Source organism: Agelaius tricolor, unplaced genomic scaffold, assembly GCF_023055355.1.
Source record: "Agelaius tricolor isolate 1412-34295 unplaced genomic scaffold, bAgeTri1.0.p SCAF_12, whole genome shotgun sequence".
Lineage (NCBI taxonomy): Eukaryota > Metazoa > Chordata > Aves > Passeriformes > Icteridae > Agelaius > Agelaius tricolor.
The window spans coordinates 7,122,714-7,146,353 of NW_027269272.1; the positions used below are offsets into that span (position 1 = coordinate 7,122,714).

General features: G+C 45.5%; 1 protein-coding gene across 1 annotated transcript; it reads left to right on the top strand.

The window, feature by feature from the left end:
* Positions 1 to 17: 17 nt before the first annotated feature.
* On the top strand, positions 18 to 21,918 carry PCCB (propionyl-CoA carboxylase subunit beta). The gene is made up of 15 exons (XM_071437373.1): positions 18 to 599; positions 2,239 to 2,358; positions 4,637 to 4,705; positions 5,625 to 5,681; positions 7,742 to 7,855; positions 8,839 to 8,949; positions 9,257 to 9,365; positions 10,248 to 10,368; positions 14,360 to 14,441; positions 15,885 to 16,003; positions 17,283 to 17,395; positions 19,381 to 19,481; positions 20,636 to 20,734; positions 20,924 to 21,017; positions 21,647 to 21,918. Exons 1-15 carry the CDS (start codon positions 441 to 443, stop codon positions 21,766 to 21,768), a joined length of 1,590 nt encoding a protein of 529 aa, XP_071293474.1. The 5' UTR covers positions 18 to 440; the 3' UTR covers positions 21,769 to 21,918.
* The last annotated feature ends 1,722 nt before the right edge of the window (positions 21,919 to 23,640 follow it).

Genomic DNA, 23,640 nt, shown 5'->3' on the forward strand with positions numbered 1-23,640 from the left:
TCCGAAAGCGTGCCGTGAAAAGAGCCAGTGCCTCTTCATAGGAGGCGCACGGAATCGGTGCCGGTGTGTCACAGGGACTGTTTTCCTAACAAATACTTTCTGGCATTTGAAACAAAGAGAGGACAGTTAATCTTGCGAGCTGACACCTCTGCTTGCCTTCCCCGCTTCTGAAGCGCCACAAATCTCTTCGCCACGCAGGAAAGGGGGAAAAGCTGATGCATTTTCCCGCTGGTCTCTGCGCACAAACAACAGCGATGAACAATCTGGCCGCGGAGGGCTGGGCTCGTTCAGCGGCCTGCGCCGGGCTCGGTACTGAAGCGGCCCTGCCCGAGCCTCCCGGAGCCCTGTGCCCCGCACCGCCCCTGCCGTAGCCGGGACACCCGGGCGGCGGAGCGGGGCCGGGCCGGGGCGGGGCGGGCGCGCAGGCGCAGCGCCGGGACATGGCGGCCGTGCGGGTGCTGCGGCGGGCGCTGGGCTTGTGCCGGGGCCGCGCCGCCTCGGGGGCCCGCCCGCCCCCTGTGCCCCAGCGCATCGAGGAGAAGCGCCGAGCCGCGCTGCTCGGCGGCGGCCAGGCCCGCATCGACGCCCAGCACAAGCGGGTGAGCCCAGCACAAAGCCCTGTCCCGCTGCCGCCGGGCGCACGCTGGCCGGGGAGGGCAGGCCGTGCACGGTGGGCTCTGCTCGGCTCTGGGGACTCGCGGCTTCGCGTGGCACCTGCAGACGCCCCTTTGCGGGAAAGTTTCTTCAAGCAGCGCTTAAGACTGCATTGCCTGTTACTCTGGGTAGAAAAAAGAACAATTGCTTTACTAATTCCTTTACCTCAGAGTGGTTACCGAGTTTGGCTGCAATATGTATGAGAGGTAGTGTAGACAGAAGTTGCAATTTCTGCCTGTCAATGGTAAGTCAATTCTAGGTTGCTTAACACTTCTGAGCAACAGCTTCATCTTTACTCCTCTGTTGCAAATTCAAGCTGATCTCTGAGATAAGAGCAAAGAGTTAGAAGAGTGGAAATAAGGCAGAGGAAAAGACAGGTGGGAGGGATGACAACAGGTGGGTTTTTAGTCTCCTGCCCCTGTCGTTCAGAATGTAGGCAGTGCTGATGGGGGTGACAGCAGAGGTTTCCTGTTTCTCTTTATTGCTTCTTGCTGGGAGACATTTTCAGTGTAGTGCAAGATGGTTTGTAGGCATCCAGGGGGTGGGAATGGCAGTTCCCATGAAGGCTTCCTCAGTGATCACTCTGCCTGTCAGCAGTGTCCCTCCCCAGTTATACAACATCTGAAGAGAGTTCAGTCTGGCTGAGTTACATTCAGGACACTGACACACCAATATACAAGCACTTCTGCATGTCTAGGGCCTCGAACAGCTTATGTTTTATATAAACTAAAACTTTGGCTTACATTAGGCTTTCCTGCATTTCCTGCTTTTCATGAGCTTTTTGGCCTACTGGTCAGATGTTTGTAGAAGCTGAGCTGTGTTACAATGTCATGTTGATGCAGGGTCATGTCATCCCCTAAAGGAGACAACCCATGTGCCCTGCCCTTTGCAGACAGATGCTTACCATGGTTGGAAAGAACAGATTTGTTTGGTAGGTTAAGACATAAAGAACTTTGCAGTCATTTTTTACTACATAACACTGAGCAAGGGACATGTGTATCTGGTCAATGTATTCTGTTCTTGTTCTTGGCCATTTCACTGTTACCCTACTTTTGCCTGTAACAATGTCCAGCAGGAAAAACCAGAAGGATTTTGTCAGGAGATCCCTGCAGGCTGTCACACTTCCTCTTCTCTCTTATTTACTGCAATCAAATAATATTTGAGTGCAGTGAATTGAACCCTGAGCTATTGGGGAGGACTGGTCTAGCTGTGGAAGGGTTCCCTGGTTAAGAATAGAAAAAAGGCCTTAATTTAAATGTGTAGGCAAAACTAGCTGTGATGCATTTGTATCCTGTTGAAAAGTCTCTGAGATTGTTTCCTTTCTCCTGTGGTAGTGCTGCTCCAACAGTCAGCCTTCTTTTCAGAATCTGGCTTGCATGAGGTTTGTTTTTGAGGAGGATAATCACTGCACAGGCTATTTGCAGCTTTGGGGGCCTGGAGTTGCTTAATGGACCCTGTGTAACAGATCAGGTGAGGTTCTGCTTGATTAAGCTGCATCTGCTGGGGGTCAGCAAACAGCCAGAATCACCTGATGGCTCTGTTAATTGTTGCTTGCTCTGTTAATTGTTGCTTGCTCTGTTTCAGGGAAAGCTGACAGCAAGGGAACGAATTCTGCTGCTGTTGGACCCCGACAGTTTTGATGAATATGACATGTTTGTGGAACACAGATGTACTGACTTTGGGATGGACTCTAGTAAGAATAAGGTAGTTTTATTTCATATAACTCTTGTTTCAGTGTCCTCTGCTGTGCAGCTAGCCCACTGGTTGAAAATGGGCTCTTCTGTTCACATGTGATTTTTACTATTTGTTTTCTCTTTATGTATAATTTTGTTTTGTAAATTTGCTCTCATTACTCTCAGTTTCCATTTAATACCTTACAGAGTTTTCTGTTGTCTAAACTTGATACCTTTTTTATAAGTTCACCTGTTTGGTTCTAATACCTTCCTGGGAATTGTCTTAGATTTGCATTTTAAACAGTAGAGGAGGCTGCAGAGCTTTGTTGGTGCAATTTTGTCAATCAGATCAGATATGAGGAGAAAATCAAGGTAGATATTTCTGTTTCCCTACAGGTAGGATTAGAGTTATTGGATGAAACAACTCAGATCTATATTTATATAGATCTATATATAGATTTATATAGCCTGCCAAACTACAGTCATAAAATCCTTGAGGGCTTTACAATCTGATCTGGATGTTTGGAAGTCCCAGCATTTGTACTGCTCAGTCAGCCATTTGCACCCTGCTTGCTAAGGCACTTTGTGGCTCTGTGGCCATGTATCCTAAACCAACATGGTACAGGGGGTTCCACACACACAGAGAAAATCTGTGCCCCCCAAAGTCTCTCACCATAATGTTGATGCCTGATGATGTTCTACCTGGGAAAAGTGTTCTGCTGTGCTTTGGGAGCAGACACCAATGAGCTGCTGGGATCAGTGCCTGGTGCTGATGTGCCTGTTCACTTCCTGTAGCCAAAGGCTGTTTGCTGGGGGTTGTTGGTGTAGGGTGAGGAGCTCTCTGTGTGTGCCCTGTGCTGCACACAGTGACTACAACTTCTGTTTGTGCAGCTCTTAAACCACTTCATTGGGCTTGAGTCCTTCAGGTTGTGGATGAGGGAGGGGACAGCAGGGTTCCAGCAGAGGTGCTGGGAGTGGCAAAGGTGAAGGGTTTGTTTGTTGGGTCAGATGGGAGGCTGATGGCACTTGGTGCTGGGAAGGATGTTGTGTTAGACCTCCTCCCTCTCAGGGAATAGCAGAGCAAACATCTTCTCTCCTCTGTGTTTTCTTACTCTGTTCCCCAGCAAACTCAAATAACAGCTCCTGTTGCCTCTCATTGAGTTACTCCATGCTGCATCTCACACTCTTGATAACAAATTGCTGTTTCTGAAAAGAGGAGGGGCAGCAGAGTCCTGAGTGTGTCAAGAGGGTTAATTTTTTCCCTTGTGCTTCAGAATTCACCCTTCAGTGAGCTGCAGATTGTGTTTACAGAGCACAGTTTCACAACAGATGACCTAACTGTGGCCACTGAGCTGGAATATTAGTTTAGCATTGAATTTCTCAGAGTCCCTGGAACTTTCTGAGGGTAGGATAGGTCTTGTGCTCACATCCAGGCTGCTCTGTGGGCTGCTGGGGCTTTTGGGAGTCACCTTCACGTGGCAGTGGCTGAAGTACAGGTGTGTGCTGCTGTTCTGTGTGCCAGGGGCTGAGAGCAGTGCTGTGTGTGAGCATGAGAAAAGGCACCAGGCAAGTGTGGCCTTGCTGACAGCAGACCTCCTGGGCAGGAGTGCTCCTTGGAGTGTCCCTGCAGCACACACTTCCCTTTTTTCCTTCCTTTTTTTTTTCATTTTAATACCAAACAACAAGAAGCACTTCAGTGCCTGAAATTCCCTTTTTTACTGACAACCCAGCAAAGTTCCTTTCCTACTGTTGTCTTGAAAGACTTCTATATATTTTTTTTATTAGAAAAAAATTCATTATTAGATGAAGCACATTTTAAGACTCACAGGCTCCATTTCCTTGGCCAGTTCTTTCTTCCCTTATTTACAGGGTGGAAAATGGAACAGGTCAAGTTCAAGTATTTGAGGTGGCTGTAATTATATTTTTGGATCTGTCCAGGATTGTTTTTCATCCTGTGTCAACACCTCAGAGGTTTGTGCACTATGTCCATTCTTTCAAAAACATCAGCTAGTCCTGATAAAAGGTACATCCTATCCTATCTCTGAGGGCATGATTTGTCTTAATTTCAGATATTCTAAATTTGAAGGGAAGTTCCATGATCTTTGCTCTAATACATAGTGAATATGTGATATTACCTCTAAGGTTTCCTTTTCACAGGTGGGGAAAATCTTTGTGGAGCCCCCACTGCAGACATGGAAGATGAGACCTCCCAGGAAATCAGTCTTTGCTTTGTCTTAGTAGGAGTTTGTGGAAATTTTAGTCGACATCATTTGTTGCATTTTCAATGCATTTGTCTGTTTTTAATGCAGTATCCTGGTGACAGTGTGGTGACTGGCCGTGGACGGATTAATGGCAGACTAGCTTATGTTTTCAGTCAGGTAAAGTTTTACTTGTTTTTAAGTAGTGTGAACTTATTTCAAAGGATAAGTTCACAATAGTTCAGTGTGGCCATGTAGCAATGTACCTGTGGGAGGAAGCAGGGCAGCCTCAGACAAGAAAAAGCAAAAAAGCTTGTGATAGATAGCATATAAATAGATAAAATATACTTTTTATGTTAAAATATATTTTTTATATTAAAATAAAAGTATTTCAGAGGAAACATCTTAGGTAGAGACTTATCTTGGTCACTCACTGTGAAAGGCTTTCTTTCAGATCATTAGTAAGTGCTGCTCTGTTCTGGGCCACAAAGTAGCCTTTGTTCCATTTGCTGTCATGGCCAAAGTGGCTGTTGCTGTGTTACCTTGGAGCAAGGCATAGACTCTGCCTTTTTGTCTTGGATGTGTGCTCCTTCCAAGGAGAGTCACTGTTACATGGGCTTCAACATGTGGAGAGGAGCCAAACACAAACCTTCATTTTAGAACACAGGTAGGGGGCAGGTTTTGTATTAGTAGACTTGAAGAGTGCCCCTTCATGATACACCCCTCCCTTTTTATATTTAAAGACCTTTTTCCCTCCAAATTGAGCTGCCTCCTGAGATGCTGAACCTTTTTGGTTCAAATGTTAGTCATAGCCACGCTGTCTCTGTCCACACAGTTTTTGGGGCTTCTTTGGGAGTAAGACTTGGGACATAACTCATGAGTCTAGAATGGTGATGTGTGTCCAGGTTTGTGTTTCCTCCTTGTGAAGGATGCTTGTATTGAGCTGGGATCATCTGCAGGCTGCACTGAGGGAGTCAGTTGTTTTGAAGTAGCTTACCAAATATAGAGCACTGTAGGATTATGTTGTTTACTAGCAATAATTGACAACATTTTACTGAAATTATTCTTTCCCTAATCTGAAAATTTGCTGAATTTTCAGGATTTTACTGTATTTGGAGGCAGTTTATCTGGAGCTCATGCCCAGAAGATCTGCAAGGTAATGAGGCACAGAAGAAAACCAAAGAAATTTGTCAGCATTCTTTTTTCTGTCTGTTGTGATAATGACTTTGGAGAAAATGTTTGGTGACTGGCTTTAGTGGGCTCTGACGTGTGCCATGCCTGAGAGTGGTGCCTCTGGGAACTTTTTGAGTGTGAGTGAGCTTTTCCAGGTAATGCACACTTTGTTACATTAAGTTAAATCTTCTACTCTGCTGCAAAGGGTGAGAGACTTGCCAAGTACAAATATAAATTACCTACTCGTTGTCCACTGGAGAAAAGAGGAATGAATTCAGAGAAACTTTTTCCTCTAAACAGTGTGCTGTGAAAGTGTGTAATATTTAAAAAGAAAGCAAATGTAACAAGTAAACAGCCTGAGGATAAACAGTTTTACAACTTTGAGGTCACCTTGACCCTGAGAGTTTCTCTTATCAAACACTTGTGGCTATTTATTCCTGTTTGTCTGCTTGTCTTGTGAGAAGGGTTTTTGAATCCCAGGACTGGGCAGACAAGAACTCTTTCATGGGTGAGTGTTGAGTAGTGTGAACTGCAAAATCTTCCTGAATTTTCTTGCCATGGAATCAGAAACAAGATTTTTGCTGTGGAAAGGCACAAGGCATTTTATGCTGTGGAAATAACTACTCCTTGCCATAGGCTCCTCAGGAGTGTGTGGGTATAAAGTAGAAAACATGAAGACTTTGGGCTCAATAACGACTATTTGGTTTTACCTGGTCTTGATATTGGGAAGGACTTGAATTACCCTTTGGCACTGGAGCTTTGTGGTGTCTGTACTGGGGAGGGATGGAATGGCACTGGAATGATGGGATGCTTTCTGTGGGTTTCCTTTGATCTCTTCTTTCTAAAGCAGCAGGGTCTGACCACAGAGCTAGAAAAAATGTGGGTCCTTTCTGATTGGTGCTGTTCTTGGTGGGCTCCAAAGCTGGAAGGCTCTAGGGGAATGAGTTGCTTTGGGGCTCAGTCTTTGTCAGTGTTTTAGGAAGAACTTGGAAGAGCCTTGGGAAAAAAATCCATATACAGGTCCCTGGAAAACAGCAGAACAGGGAATTCTAGGACTGTACAGAAGTAGTTACCACCAGCTCCTGTTTGTGCTGGAGTTTTGGGTCTCCTGCCCACTGACTTGAGTGGCACCAAGTGTAGTTTCTGTGTTTCTAGGTAATATAAAATTCAAGGTTGATGCTGCAAGCACTCTGAAAGATGGGACTGGAATTGTAAATCACTTAAGTTAAAGATTGTCTGAAAAAAATTTATTACAATGATTGAAAGGACTGGGAAAAGCAACATCAAAATTCAAAATGGGGTTTAAGTGATGTTTTACAAAAATTATTTAGGAGCTAAAGCAGATCTTGAGGTTAAAACAGATCTTAATATAATGTGCCAGTGCTGTAGTGTTATGAAAATGGCAGACATTTTAGTGGAATTCAATAATCAGGAATATTTTGTGCAAGGAATGTAAGGAATTCAGTCCTCCTACTTAAAGCTCTGTTATAGTATTGTGTATGATCTTGAGGCAAATAACCAAAATGATCAGAGCCCTAGAAAACAGGATGTGGGACTGAATTGATGGTGCTTAGCCTAGAAACATGAAGAGGAATATGAAGACTGAAAAGAGATTTGAGGTACTTGAATGTTCCCAAAAGTAAAGGCCAAGAATAGCTAATTGCTCTCCCTCAACGCTGTGTATCAAGACAAATGTAATGTTTAAATTTCTGGAGGAAAGATGTAATTTAGTCCACCCAGAGAAGTTCTAAAAAGGGTAATCAAGCATTAGAATATATAGCTTAGAGAGATTCCACAGCCACCACTGCAACAAACTTTGAGAAGCAGATGAGACCTCACTGAGGGGATGTTTGAGGTGCAGTTGAGGCCCCTTGTGAACAGGGGGAGACCTCAGCTGCACAGGCCCCCTCCTGGGACTGTGTCACTCACACTGCATTATCCAAATCCAGTGCTGAGTGTGGAGATGCCCAGCTGGGAAGGCAGATACTTTTTTGGGGTTCAGCTTAGCTGGGTCAATACTGAGGAGTTTGTGTTCATCACTAGATCATGGATCAAGCTGCCATGGTTGGAGCCCCTGTGATTGGGCTGAATGACTCAGGAGGAGCTCGTATCCAGGAGGGAGTGGAGTCCTTGGCAGGCTATGCAGACATCTTTTTGGTGAGTAGGCTGCTGGATGGACAGGGAGTTTGGCATCCTCAAAGGTGGGCACAACATGCAAGTGGGTGTTTGTAAGTAGATGTTAAGGTTATTGTTCTGTTACAGCCAAAGGATAAAAGGATAATAAGACTCAGACTTTGGTTCTTTTCTTGGCTTTGGACAAATGTACCCACGTCTTGAACAAGGGTCATGCTGAGCTCTGTAATCCAATGTGTAGTGAGAATGGGGATGTCCAGTGTTGATTGCTCTGGTGAAAGTTTTATGTCCTAGAGGATTTTTGTGGTTAATACAAACATTTTTCCCCAAGGTGCACTGCTGCTTGTTTTTTCACAGAAATGACATTCTTTTATATGCTGCTAAAATACTTTGCATCAAATTGCGTGCACAGAGCACTGTCCTTTCAGTAGGAAAGCAGGTGGGATGTCAGGTCAGTCAGATGCTGCCAGGTTTTGGGGTGGTGCAGTCTGGGAGGAACAGTTACAGTAACCCACTTGTTGTGACCCACTTGAGCACCAAGCAGTGTAAGTGGATTTTTGAACAACACACCATCCATGCTGGATGGCAACCATTCACCTTTGTGTAATATTCAAGCCAGTGCAGAAACCTGATTTTAAAAAATCCCTCCCTCAGCTGGTCAGTAAGCTTGCTTCTACCTCTGAGCACAGTGTACCTACACATTCAAATGTCAGGGACATCCACTCCTTCCCACTGCAGCCTCAGTGCAGGTTTTTCCCTGGCAGCATCTGTTGAGATGGCTCATGGTATCTCCTTTGCAGTCATTGCATGGCATAGGGAATCAGCTGTATGGGAACAGAAATAAGAAACTCATTTTGGTTCAATTTGCATCAAAAGATTCTCTCCAGATCTTTGTCTGCCAGTAGATAAAACAGTCCTGTTTGTGACGGTGAATTCTTGCAGAATCTGGGCACAGATTTAAAGACACATTTCTTTGGTAAAACCAGTGGTTTTTTTTCCTATTCCAGAGAAATGTTTTGTGTTCTGGTGTCGTTCCCCAAATCTCCCTTATCATGGGTCCTTGTGCTGGTGGAGCCGTGTATTCTCCTGCCTTAACTGATTTCACATTCATGGTGAAGGTAAGGGTTTGTCCTGAGCTGCTGCTGGTGACATTGATCACACACTAAGTGACCATATGGGAATGGATATTTTCCAAGATGATCTCCTGCTTTGGATTTATATTTTGCCTGAAAAGTTGAGAAAAACTTTCCCAGATAACTTGTGGACAATTGTATTTTCAGTGGATTTTTAATGCAATGCAGCCTTTTAAAGAAATTTGTCCCTCTTCTTATTTTAAGGGAGGTCTCTAGAGGCTGTGGCTGTTCCTTAGGTGCTTTTGCAGCTTGGCACTGGCATTGACTGTTTCTGCTTTTCCCTTTCCCCCAGGACACATCCTACCTATTCATCACTGGGCCTGACGTGGTGAAGTCTGTGACCAATGAAGATGTCACCCAGGAGCAGCTTGGGGGTGCAAAGACACACACTGCAGTGTCTGGTGAGAGCTGGGGGCTTTACTGAACATGCTAATTGTGCTCAAAGTAAATGAGTAGTTCTGGCTGGACAGTCCATTGGCCAATCCAGATGAGTCTAAGGGACAAAGCTCTGCCTAAGCACAGGATCTGACTCTGCATCTGCTTTCCTACAGCTCCTGTTTAGTAACAGGACACAAAGGGAGAGTGGGAATGTGGGAGAGTTCTGGGATTTGGAAGAGAAAGTAGCAAACCCACAAAAGATGCTAGAAGTGGGAATACTGTCAGGGAGTAGGGCTTAGTGAAGTCAGCCTGGGGTGGGGTTTTTTGTTTGTTGTCCAGACATTTGCATGGGTTGAAAGATTCTCAGCAGTCCCTTGTTTGCTCACTAATGTGATTGATTGAACTGTTTAACTACAAACCAAGTGCATGCGAGCTGAAGCACTTCTTCCCTCTTTTCCCCTCTGTGAAAACGTCTGTGAGTCATGAATCTTCTAAAGACTCGAATGACTGTAGGATCTCAAGTTTTGTGTGAACTGAGCTGATGATGAACCAAAACCACACACACAGATGCTGCCCAGATCCAGCCCTTTTATAAAAAGCACTTGTAATCCAACACTTGGGTGCAGCACAGAATTCCAGAAGGCTGGAGTCAGGTAGGGCTGTGCCAGCTGATAAACCACTTCACATTATTTTAAATATGAGGTCAACAACGCAGACCTGTTCTGGAGGAAGTTTGACACAGCACATGTTTTCTAGATATTTTCAGCTGGTCAGATTTGGTGGCTTAATGTTCCTGATGGTTAACAGCTCAAGTTTAAAGAGTCCTGCTGTATCTTTATTGGTATCAGTTTGGAAAGGAAAGCTTGTACAATGATTTCCATACCTGCTGTGCTGTGTCTGTGCAGGAGTTGCACACAGAGCCTTTGAGAATGACATCGATGCTCTGCTGAACCTCCGAGAGTTCTTTAATTATTTACCCCTGAGCAACCGGGACCCGGCTCCAGTGTGCGAGTGCCATGATCCCAGGTAAGGGCAGCCTGGCTGAGCTCAGGGCTCTCTGAGCACTGCATTTCATGGCTTCTCTGGCTTATAGGCACAGAGATATGGGTGTTCTGTGCCTGGGATCTTGGCAGATAATTCTGCATTCTGGTATGTGAATATGGGAAGTGTTCCAACATGTGTGTGTTTGCTGTTAGGTTTAATTCTGTTTTCTGAAAGGATTGTTGTCCAGGCTGTGGGCAGAATGTGGGGAAAAGCAATCTCTGCTCAGGTGGGCTGCCCAGTCCCTTGGAAGGAGTGAGAGAGGTAGGAAATAGCACAGTGAGTGGCAGTGGGGAGAACTTGCCCTGTTCTGTCACCTGTGTCTGTTGGATGAGTTCTGCTCACAAGGGTTAGAGGTAACAAGGAGGCAGAAAGCTTTGTGTGTTATGTACTTGTCTCAGGTTCATTGTGGAGTTGGCAACATAATACAGGAAGAACTTGAGCCATTTCAAGAGGGGAAAAATGGCAACTGTCTGGACTTTTATCAGGGAAATTTTCCAGGAGCTGAGAGACAGCCAGAGAGCACGGGACACTGAGCAGAGAGCCTTGCTAGGGCTGGAAGGCAGAGAATGTCAGTGGAGTAAAAGCATTTTGACCCAAGCTCCAGTTGCACTCGAAATTCAGCCCTTTCCCTAGGGAACCCTCAAGAGGCTGTTGCATTCTCCTGCATGGGAGTGGTGCCTGAATATGTTCCTTTCAGCTCCTCACATGTGTGTGATATGTCTTGGGGCTCTTCATGTGTGATGATTTTAACCTGGAAGTGAGTCTGGAAGGTTATTTTCTCTTCATCCCTCACTGTGCTTTTCAGTGTCTGTGTAAGTTTGTTTGGGGAGGTGCTTTTGGATTGATTTACAAATCACTGCACTGGTCCCTGAGATAGATTTCTCACTTTTTAAAAAAGAAATTTGCCATTTTCTTTTAGAGAATGGCCAGACAGGTCAATTAATTACTAGCCCCAATTTTTTCTGAGGTAGGTGTTGATCTTTAGGAGTTCATTAAAGTGTGCAGTCTGGTTCTGTTCTGTTCTCAACTGCTCTGGTTTGTTAGTGACAAAACCAAAGCAAATCTCTTGTATTATTTTCTGAGTTAGGGGATTATATTTGAGGTTATCATGGTCTTTATAAGTATTCAACAGGTTGTACTGGGATAATTGATCTCTACAGACTTGATTTTGGTATTTTAATTTCACTGTAGAAGCAACAGTCCATTTTTAAAATCAATGTACTTTATAACAGGCAGTTTATTTGTGAGAAGCAGTCAGTGAGGTTGTAGGTACTAAAGTATAAGAGATTTGTGTCCCTTAAGAAAAAAAGAACTAATCTTTTACAAGGCATGAGATACAATAAATGCAATTTGTACTAAGAACTTCAGTTTAGTGGCCTTTATACATGTGAAGGCAGATCTATTTGTTAAATTTATCTGGTTTTATAGCAGCATCTCCAGTAGTTCTCCTATTTATGGTCTTAATGCACAGATTGGTATTATTTCATCTGGACAAACTGACATCTTAATGGATTCCTTCTGCTTGGGATTGATGTGTTTGATCCTTACAGCTGCTCCAGTCCCAGTCTGTTCCTCTAGAGTAAGCTTTCTTATTGCATTGTTTTCACCACACAAAAAATTGCCACAAATTAAATGTAACCTACTTGTGCTTTTATTGTCAAGTCCTGGGGCTGTTTTCCCCTCTATTTAGGTAAGTTCTTTTTGGTGTTGAAAAATGCCAGCCTTGGCTGCTGAAGCTTGTGTTGGCGAGTGTGTGTTGTCAGTGGCCTGGGTTCCAAGGACTCCCAAGTTTCTTGCAGTACCCACTTGTCCCTGGGGAGATGTCCCTGCCTTTGGGAGGTGTCTGATTGCATTGCATTTGCTCTATGGCACGGTGGGATTTCACCTCTCTCTGTGTCTCTGCAAACTTCTGGAGGAGGTTACTGCCAACTGTTGGTAACCAAGTGCAGTTTCACTTCTGCACTGAATGAAACCCAGTGTCCATCTGGTGAGGGTGTCTCCAGCTGTCACAATGAGCAGCAGCTCTGCCCCACTAAGTGGGAGCTGTGAGAAACACCTCTGAAGGCCAGTGAGTGCAGCAGCAAGCTCCAGATGTCCTGTGTCTGTAGACATTTGAAGGAGATTTTCAAACATGGTATCCTGGATAATGTCTTCATTTTGCTGCTGGCTATTTTAATGCTGTTAAAATTTCCTTCAGCTCTGTGAATTTATGGGAGCAATAATTTCATCTTTTTCCTTCTACCCTTTGGGTACCACAGGTCACAGGACAGAGTTTGGAGCACATCTGTATCTACTTCACACTCAAGAAAGTTTAGAATTGTTTTTATCTTAGGGTTTAGTATGTTAAAACAAGTTTAACTTCTTCACATTAAGGTTCCATTATATCATTTTATGGAAGTGTTTGTGTGCAGTATTTGTATTTGTATGGAAAAAGCACTTGAAGTGTTGCTCTAAGTTTGTTCTATAAATAGCTGTGTCTCTTCCCTTCCCTGCAAGGGGCTGTGCCTCCCTCATCCCGTGTGTCTGAGGGAGCAGAGACAGCCATGGGGCTGCATTTTAAACTTTCCTCTGACTCTGTCAAACTGCACATCACTTCCTTCAGTTTTGAATTGTGTGTCTAGAGCCTTGTGCTGTCTTATTCAAAAGGTACTAAATCATGGCATTATTAAAATATTAATTCAGTATGAACTCCCATAGAAACACCATTTGTTACAGAGATCACTATTTTTATGGAATACCACAAATATTATACTCCCTGAAACCTTCTCAATGGTGACTGATAAAAATTGACACCCCTGCACTGAGGCCTGAGACCCAGTGGGTGCCACTGCTGAGTGGATCCCTAATGAGGGTAATGTGATCAAAGCTGGGGAACTGATCCTGTCACTGCTGATGGCAGGGCAGGATCTGTGTTACAGGAAAACTCCACGTGAAAATGTGTCACTGTAAGTGGAGAAACAGGAAAGTCTTTAAACACAGCCTGTGGAGGGAAGACATAGAGGGTTGGATATGTTTTCTCTGTATGTTTTCCCTACTCTCTGCCTGTTTGGGGTGGGGAAATGAGCATGGAAAGGTTTCCTGCAGCTCAGTGTGTTCAAAGCTCCGGGTGACAGCACGGGCAGGGCAGGTGAGTGTGCAGTTCCTGACCTGGTGTGTGACAGGGAACCTTGGGCTCTGCCTGGCCAGCTGTAGGGACTGGGCTCTGCTGCTGCTGCTGCCACGGGTCCCCTGCAGCCTCTGGGCTGTGTCCCCATGATGCCTTGAGAGGCTGGCCCAGAACAGAGGCTAGACAGAGTTAAAGGAATAAAGCAGGTATTTATTAAAAGGCCCTAAAAGGATACACCTTGGGCAGTACAAGAGCCCAAGATAGACGACTGGTCACAAGTTTTCACACTTTTATAAGTTTTGGTCCATTTACATATTGGGGTCAATTGTCCAATTACAGCTTCAGGTTATGAAGTCCCATCTCCTGGTTTGCTCTCCTCAATTTGCTGTTGTTTATGCTTTTTGGGCCTGAGACTGTAACATTTGTCCCTGGTTCTCAAGCTGGAAAAGGATTGTTTTGTCTAACTACCCTGTGAAGAGAATGACTAACACTTAATATGAAGTTCAGAGTCCCATACTAAGGCAGTAGAGAATCTGAAAAATATGAAAGCTAAAACTTAAGGCATCAGCCACCCCCGTGTGTCCCGTGAGCCGGCAGTGCCCCCTGCAGCCCAGCCGCCTCCCGGCCGTGTCGGCACAGCCCCGCCGGGCCGTGCTGCTCGGGCCTTCCTAAGCACAGCTGCCTCGGGAAGAGGGGGCTCCTTCAGCAGAAGGCTGCTCAGGCTGCCCGAGATTAAGAGAACCGGTTCTTTTCTCCATATCTGAGGAGATTCTGAAGTTTCTGAGAGGTGGAAATGTTTACTTGAATTTTTGGTCTTGGTATTAATTTAGTCTTTTAAGTGTTGTTGCTCACACTTGCTCTCCACAGTGACCGTCCTGTTCCAGAGCTGGACACCATTGTCCCAAGTGAGTCAGCCAAGGCCTATGATATGCTGGATATCATACACTCCGTAAGTCTAATGTGTTCACATTAAAGATGCATTTAGTACATTCTGGGCCTAAATAATTGACAGAAACCAGGAGAATGGCACTGAAGATATAGATACTGTTACTTAGTTATTTCAGTCTTTCTAAGTTACTTTCTACCTGTGTAGTAGCTACCTGTAAATAGGCAACAAAAACTGCAGGGGAAAAAAATATTTTAACAAAATCCTAAGATTTGTTTTCAGGATATATCTCATGTTGTATACACAACTATACAGATGAAGGATGCTGCAATTTAGTTCTTTCTGGGGTCAGAACGCCCCTTGAGTTTGTTGCCTGGCCCCTCCCTGAACCTTGGTGCTTCTGTCTTGGATTCTGGCACTTCTGTATAAAAGTAATAAAGTACCCAGAATGCAGAGATGTACCCTTCCCTGTTTATGCTAAGAGATAATGTACATATGCAGTACGAGAAAATACGTGTCTATTTTTTTGAAATTACAAAGTTTGCAACTGGCTGCATTTAGACTAATTTTAGTGGTGAAAGCAAGCTCAGGGTATTTTTAATCCCTGGATTCTTCCACTGTGATTTTCAGCACTGTGTGTAATGAAAGTTAAAAGGTGGCATGTAATAGAAATCATTAGGTGAATTAGGAGAAAACCCTCAAGCCCTCCCACAGATTTTGGGAAGTATTAAGGAAAGAAATAACACCACTTTTATACTGCTTACATTTTTCACAACTTTTTTAAGACTGAGGCTAATGAAATGACTGGCACACTGCAGTGTATATGGGAACAGCTGCCAAAACCAGATGGAACTGGGGAATCCTGCTGGAAGCCCAGGTAGCCGTGTGTAGGTGTCGCTACTGCTCCATGGATCATTCTGATCTCCTGGAACGTGCGGAGTTCTGCTCGTGCCTCATGCACCAGGGCTGTCCCTTGGCAGGGCACACACTGAGCTCCATTGAGGGAAGTGCAGCCACACGGGTGTGTGGTTCCAGGTGGATGCTGCCTGGGCACTGTGTTCCCTGCATCCCCTGGGGCACACCCAGCACTGACCCTGGGGTAGCAGGGCTGTGCTGGCTGCTCCAGGAAAGGGCTCTGAGCTTGCCAAGAGAGAGAGATTACATCAGATGTGTCACGGGGAGCTTCTGAGCTCCAGGAAGTGTTGTTTTATCACTGGAAATCAGCCTGTAAGGCTGTTGCTAATTAAGATGAGAGAAAGAAGTTCTTAACATATGATTTGCGTTTTGTTCTAAGCCAGAAAGAAAGGCTCACTTCAGTTATAAACAGTTTTGGTAGTTTCTGTAGTTAATTCTTGCAGTATAGGCTGCAAAGACTAAAAGGTTTCCCTCCCTCTCTTTCCTTCAAAATTCTGCAAGTTCTGAACTGTTTTAAAAGTTGCAATACTAAGGTAACTGAGTTTGTGTTTGCCTGTGTACTTATGCACCTCTGCCTGCCTCCCTCTGCAGATTGTGGATGAGAGGGAATTCTTTGAGATCATGCCGAGCTATGCCAGGAACATCGTGGTTGGATTTGCCAGGATGAACGGACGGACCGTTGGCATCGTGGGCAACCAGCCCAAAGTAGCCTCAGGTTAGAGTCCAGGGTGAGGCTCTTACAGTGCCTTGCCTCTCTCTCTTGCATGCTGGGTAAGGTCAGAGCTCTTAGGCTGTGTGCTCCTCCACTCATTCTGTGGTTTTCCACCGCTTGCTTTGTCTTGACCCTCGCTGTAATACAGCTGTGAAACCAACTGCAGACCATTTCTTTAGTGGCTAACAAGGTGATCTTGCTCCCAGGTGATGAAATCAGTGCTGCATCCAGCCCAGGAGGAGCAGCAGCTGCACACAGGGTGGGGGGTAGGGGTGGGGAGAAGAGCACCACTCATTTGGCAGCAGCCTGCAATTAACTGGGGTTAGTCATAGCATGGAAACCACACACATCCTTCCATAGCAGTAAAATCCCTAAAACTCATCTGTAGGGTGAGGGGACTTTGCTATCTCACTGTAAGTGAACAGTGCAAAGCCTTCAGATGCACAAGTGTGGAGCTCTTTACCTCACATGGTTTGGATCTGAAGGTACAAGGTGCAGCTCTAGCTAAGATCACCCTTCTTAACTCTAAAGGGATTTTACTTTCTCTCCTTACTCAGTAATTTCTGGAGTGACTTTCCCCAGTCAGAACATTCTGGTTTTCTCCTTTTTAATTCTTGTATCTATTTGTTTGGGAAAATCAGATGACCCAGTCTGGTGTTTCATTCATTTCATCTCTACAAGATATGACCATCAAGATACTAGACAGAAGGTTTTAATATAAATTTAACCTTCATTTAGCATTTTAAGTTTTAACAGCTCATTTTAACATTTCATATAGAGGCTTTGATACAAAATGTGTTTTGTTTTAATATAGTTGTGAATAATATAATTCTAAATGGCACTGAAACAGAAAGACTTCACAGTGTGTCTACCAGAAATGCTGATTTTTCCCAAAAATTACTGGACTGTTTAATGTTTGTGGTTTTTTAATGGAGAACTCTGTAACCTTTCAGTATGACTGATCTGAAAAATACTAATGAAGAGCGAGTTACAGAAAAGCATTTTAAATTACATGTATGATATTAAACTGTTCTGTTTTGGGATAGAAAGTCTTTGCACACAGGATCAGAAAAATGAAATGAGCCTTTGAGTGTAGCTTGTTCTGTGATCTTAGTTCTAAACCAGGAAAGCTTCAAGGCAGATTATCTCCACATTATCTACAGATAAGCTTCTCCTTTGTTTTAAGAAGACAATACAGCTAAAATAGTGTGGTTTTGAGTTACCTTGAATTACTGCAGATCCCTGGAGTTGCTAACCCCTTTTTCTGTGTTCTTAACCTCAGGGTGCTTAGACATAAATTCTTCTGTGAAAGGAGCCCGCTTTGTTCGGTTCTGTGATGCCTTCAACATCCCCCTGATCACGTTTGTGGATGTTCCTGGGTTTCTGCCAGGTATGCCTTACCCTTAGAGTTCACGTGGTGCATGGTGGTGTTGGTGCTAAAAATCCATTTTCAGATCTCTGAGAAGACTTTTGCTATGGTAGACCTAAACCAGGTTTTAAAATTCCACTTTTTGGGGCAGAAACTCTGCATTCTAACTACAGTGGTCATCACAAAGGCTAGTGCCTAACTCCACCAGTGTGTCAGGAGTCACAAGGCTTTGCTGGAGGTACCTAAGGAGAGAGACACATCACACAGTCAGGTAGTACTGCAGTCTCCAGCAGCCTGCCAGAGACACTGGGATGGCCAGTTTGCCAGGGTCAGGCCTGGGGACACCATGCACTGGGAAGCTCTGTCCTACTGCCAAAAGCTGTGACTGTGACCTGTGCACGGTGAAAAGCTGCATTCCCTGGAGATGCTGCCCTTGTTCTAAGGGGTGTGAGGTTACACTGATGCCTGTATTGTACCAAGGTAAATGCTGAGCTGTGTTTTCAGATGCTGTTTGCCCTCCACAGCTCTTGCTGGGCAGGGTGGCAGCAGCAGACACTGCACAGGCTGTGCTGGGCCAGGGGAGGCACTGCTGGCTCTGGGAAGGGAGCAGTGGCAGCCGGGGCCACTTGAGGATGTTCCACCCACATCTGCTGCACCTGCTGCCCAGAGGGGCTGGTGCAGCCCTGTCACTCAGACCTTGGGCTAAACCAAGGTTCTTTTGCTCTGGGTAGACACAAAGGAGAAAATCCCAACCAAATAGTCTCAAGAGATAAAAAACACTGAAGTTTACTGAAAAACTATAGAAAATTAAGGAACATTAGCAAAACAGTAAATGCAGGATAAAATCACTTATCAAAACATAGACTTAGATCACTGAACATAGAAAACCTTTAAACCCATTCAATGTCACATTCTGTAAGAAGAGAGAAGAAGAAGAAGGAAGGGAGAAAACCAGAAAGACAGAAAAGATACAGAAAAATAGCTTCCAGCTCCTAGGTTCCAGTGATGTAAAACTCCAAGATAAAGGTAAAGGACAATGTGCTTGCCTCATGCTCAGGCTTCTTAAAGCCTCTTTGATGCTCCAAGACACTTCTCAGTGGAAAATGCCTGTGTTTAGAGGTACATCAGTGGGGAAAGGGCTGTGATGAGCCTGCTTTCAGCACAGGCTCTCTGAGCAGGTAATATTAAAATGACCCATTACAAAACAGGTTGAGAGGGAACTATAAATGTTATACAATCAAATCTAATGTTAATACTGTTGTATAAAGCATGGTTTACCTTGAGGCCTCTGCAGTTCTCAAAGGATCAGAATGTGACTATTCTGCATTCCAGTTCCTGTTTTAACACAATGGAGTTGGCACATTTTAACCAGGAGTTCCTCCCCTGTCTCCCCAGTATAGGCTCAGCCACCTCCTCTGGTACAGACCAGGCAGTGGCTTGGTGTAAGCAGACACTCCAGCAATCCAGATTTGAGCAGTTGCTCAGAATCCAAGAACTATTTCCATATAGCTAATTCAAAGTAGTGACTTAATACTGCACAGTAAATATTGATTGATACTGCACAATAAAATGTTGGTTTGAAAGCAGGTAAACGGAAGAGAAAAAAAAAAAGACAAACCTGAAGAGATGAGACCTGAGGTTTGATTATGATCCAAAAAGTGCTGTGTTTTAAGGAATTTGGCAAGATTAGCCCATTAGCGTTAGAAACCTCAGATTAAGTAACAAATTCTGTTTCCTACTGCTGGTCACATCTGGAGTCTTGAAAATGCTCTAATGTACTTGGTTCCTCGGAAGGTCCCATCTAGCTGAGCTTTGCTTCTCTGACCTTCCATACAAACAGCTGCTACTCTGATTTCTGAGTTGCTCAGTTATCTTGCAGAGAACATTGCCTGGCATGATCTTCTCCAGGGTGTTACCATGGCTGTGGTGGTGGTCAGGTTTGCTCCTGGTGGCAGATGATGGTTGTGTGAATTCCCTGGAGTGAAGCAATTCCCTGTCCTTTGCAGGCACGGCTCAGGAGTACGGGGGGATTATTCGTCACGGTGCCAAGCTGCTCTTTGCCTTCGCAGAGGCAACTGTGCCTAAGATCACTGTCATCACTAGAAAGGTGAGCTGGCAGATTCCATGGAGATCATCCAGAGTTCCTTTTGAACTAGTGGCAATTTTAGTTAAACCAAGCTTTGTCTGTCTGTCCCAGTGGTGCTTTCTACCATTGTCACATCTCTGTTTGTCCCATTTGGTAACACCTCTTTGTATAACATTACGAGAGGCCACTTCTATTCCCAGAACACTACCTCAGTTCTTTCCTTCCTCTTGTCTCTGTACCCACCTGGAACTTCCAATTTCTGCTCTCTGCTTTCTCTCTGGAATGCCTTCACTCAAGTACTTGTCCCATGTCACCCAGCCTGTCTCACTAAGGACATGCCATCTGTTTGCAGCAATTCTGCTTTCTTGCCTCTTGAGCCTCCCTCTGCAAACCCAGCACTGGCTGCATCTGTCTTCTGCTGTCTGCAGGTTGAACACTCATGTGTCTTCTTTTCCTCCCCAGACTTCTGCCAGGCTCTACCTCATCTTCCTTTCTCCATAAGGTACCTGATACCCTAGTGCCATAAGCTCTGGGGCTGGCACCTTACAACCTTAGCCTTCTCCTTGCTGCTCTGCCCCTCCTGCTTGTTTTTCTGATACTCCTTTGGCTTATCATGGCAAAAATCAAGAAGAATTTTCTGTTCCTTTGCCTTCTCTGATTGTTCCAAGTATTTCCATGCAGTACTTGTCAATCCTGCAGCCCTGCTGCACTGTTCAGTACGGCCCTGACAGGGACTGCACTGCAGTTTGCTCTGCAGTCCTGCAGTATCTGTTCATCACTGCTGTCTGGAGCATTTCCAGTTCCAGAGTGGAGCACTGCAGAGCCTGAGTGCTGCATTCCCTGGCCAGGAGATTCCAGAAGCACACTGCCTGGTGGGTTTGTGTGCATGTGCAGGGTGCAGGTTGAGGCCTGCTGGTCTGGATACACACTGACCCCTCCCTGCCTGCCTTGCAGAATGGGCTTTGTCAGCAGCCCCCTTCCTTACTCTTTTGGGGCTCTGGTTGAAGTGGTGTCTGTTCCTAGGAGATGGCTGCCACAAAGTGGAGATGCTCACGCTCTCCTTCAGATAAAAGCCCCAGCTGCTTGTCTCTGGACTAGAAAAAGCTGCAGGTGCAATGCAGGCTGTTGCTGCTGCAGGGCCACTCCTGGAGTGGCTGCCCTGGTTTGTGTCACAGGCCTATGGAGGTGCCTACGACGTGATGAGCTCCAAGCACTTGCGAGGAGATGTGAATTACGCCTGGCCCACAGCTGAGGTGGCCGTGATGGGAGCCAAGGTGAGTCCAGGCCCTTCTCACCGCGGTGCAGCAGTGCCCTGCCAGCAGCACCAGTGCCCTGCCAGCAGCACCAGTGCCCTGCCAGCACCATGGGCTGTCCTGGGGCTGCAGGCAGGGCAATGCTGCCATGCCCTCACCTGGAGGGCACAGCCTGAGGGCCTGTCACTGACAGAGCCCTTCTGTTCCCAGGGTGCTGTCCAGATCATCTTCAGAGGAAAGGAGGCAAATGCAGAGGAGGAGTACGTGGATAAGTTTGCAAACCCTTTCCCTGCTGCAATAAGAGGTATGGTTGTCTCCCACACTGTGTTTCACTTGGTTTGCCATTGCATGGAGATAAAGTTGTACTTTTGAATAAACCTTTTGCTAACAATTAAGTTATTTAGGTAAGATCTGAGTTAGAAAGGTGATGCTTAACCACCACCTGTGCATGTGGACAACATCTGGACACAGGATACATCTTCAGCTGCAAAGAGCCTGGTGAAAAGCAGGGACTGCTCTGTAAAGTACATTTTCCATTGTGCAGATAGTAGAAGGTGTCTCAAGATTCAGGCTTTTCCTTTATAGCACAGGTGCTTTGACAATTTGTTATACAGCCCTCAATGCAAAGCAGTGGTCTGAAGAAAGACTAGGGCCAGTTATGTTCTCCAGAACTCTCAGTTCTCAAGTTTTTCCACTGCTTCTACTTTCAGTTTTGGAGCAGTAACTGTGCTCTAAAAGGCAAGTTATATTCAGAATAAAAAAATAGACTCAGGAATGTTTCCTTCTCAGTCTATTTTAAATGTAGTTAATTTATAACTTGTGAACTTATTTATTGCAGCCATTGTTTTGATTTTGCTAACTTATGGGTTAGCCTAGATACAGAAGGCTGGGAGGCAAACACTTCATGGGGTTTTTTGTTTCAATCTTTTGCAGGGTTTGTTGATGACATCATCCAGCCTTCGACCACCCGCACTCGCATCTGCCATGACCTCGATGTACTGGCCAGTAAATCCCAGTCCAGTCCTTGGAAGAAACATGCCAACATCCCACTGTGAGGGTGAGCAGGGGCTGCCCATGCTGGGAGACATTCTGAATATGAGTTCTGGTTAACTCTCTGGTTAATGGAGGTTTGCTTGGCAATAGAAACAGTTATTTTAATTTTGATTTTTGCCAATAATCATGAATAAATCATAGCATATATTTAATCTGGGGGTCTGACCAGCTCGCCTCTTTAAACCCTTTCTTGGTGGTTAATACTCAACACACCCTGCCCTGTCTGCTGCAGGTGAGCTGTTACTAATGGCTCAAGGTCAAACATTCCTTGGCTCCCTCTTTCCATAGGCCCTGGAGGTGGCTCAGTCCTGCCTGAGCTGGGAAGTCTGACCCCTGTGGAGTTCAAGGGTATTCCACTGGCCACAGACTTTGGAGTCTGACTCCACATGCTGCACCACTGACTCAGAGAGGAAAATCCTAAGCTTGGGTTCCAGTGCCCTGGAGACCAGGCCCTGCTGATCCCAGACTCAGTTGTTCTGTTCCTCTGTTAGCCTGGCCTGTGGCAGCTTTTCCCTGCTGCCTGCAGCAGCTGGGTCTCAGAGCCCCAGGACAGAGGTGGGTGGCACAGGAGAGGCACAGCCAGTCCACTCTTAAGAACAGCAGACAAAAAAGGGCAGTTTTGGTGGGACATGCAAACCCTCCTCCCTCAGCAGAGGCTGGAACAGAGACCTCCAGAGGCCCCTTCCAGCCTCCTTTCTCTGGGATTATTTGCCAGCCTCGCCAGGAACCACTGCAGGAGCTGTTACTCTGATCAGCTCTGGGCCTTCTCTTCAGCCCCAGGGCAGTGAGGAACAGCCACTGTCACATTTAGTGCTGCTGCTGTGGTCATCTGGCTGCCCTGAGTAACTGGCATTTGTTATGTGTGTGACAGAGCCTCCCTACCTGCACTGCAGCTGCTGCTGCTCACACCCAGCACAAGCCTGAAGGAGCAGAGGTAGGACAGCCGTGGGCCAGGCAGCTTCTCTTCCCAGCAAAGTGCAGTGAGTAGAGCTGTGGAGCTTGAGCCTCCACCTGGGGGGGAAAAGCAACAGCTAAATATCATCTAAAAGCACAATATAAAAGCAGCAGTGCAAGTAGGAGTTGCAGCTCCCCAGGTTTTTGGATGCAGGCGTTGCAGACACACTGGGTGTCCTGGATGTGGCCTCCGTATGAAAAGGCTCCTGGTGCTGTCCCAGGGAACAGAGCTGGCTGCAACAGGGGAAGGTAAATGCAAATGCTATTGGGGTGGGTGTCATGGCCATGGTGGGAGCTCCTAGTTAACTGTGAGAAAACTGTAAGGGTTTATAATGGCCAAGATTTTCCAAAGGTAAAGCAGGTTTAGAGGCAGAAGCTGTGATAGGGGAAGGGATACTTACACAGCTTCTTCAGCTTGCCCAGAGTCAGAAGGAGACAATCCATGAGAAACTCCCTTGTCATAAAGAGGAAAGTACAGCTTTGTAAGTTGTTTCCTAACCTCAGTATTGCTACAGACTCCAGCCTCTCTCCCATCCCTTGCCAGCACAAGAATTGGGCTTTTAGATCCTCTCCATTTCCAAACAGGCAGGTGCTCTACCAGGACATGCTGGAAACAGGCTTGAAAGCTGTTCTGACGAGGCTGCTGAGAATTCCCTTGAAGTCCAGTCACCTAAAAAAACAAGAGGTACAAAATAAAATCCCTTAAATAATGTGTAGCCCTTGAACTTAGCAGCAAGGCAAGTTACTTACTGTGTTCCTCAGTGCAGGAGTTGCCATAACTTACAATTGGAGACTGAGCTTTCATCCCTGTGCCTCAGCAGCTGTATCTTGTTCCTTTTCATGACTCCAGTGATTTTTTCCTTAGGAAGTGGGCCAGGTGATAAAGCAGTCAGTTTTCTTTAGCACTACAGAGATGAAAT

Bases quoted from the DNA above. Each gene is read 5' to 3' on its own strand.
- PCCB (XM_071437373.1), top strand. From the start codon at position 441: ATGGCGGCCGTGCGGGTGCTGCGGCGGGCGCTGGGCTTGTGCCGGGGC. The intron at 7,856-8,838 runs GTGAGTAGGCTG...TTCCTATTCCAG, and splicing joins GCTATGCAGACATCTTTTTG to AGAAATGTTTTGTGTTCTGG. The intron at 9,366-10,247 runs GTGAGAGCTGGG...GTGTCTGTGCAG, and splicing joins GACACACACTGCAGTGTCTG to GAGTTGCACACAGAGCCTTT.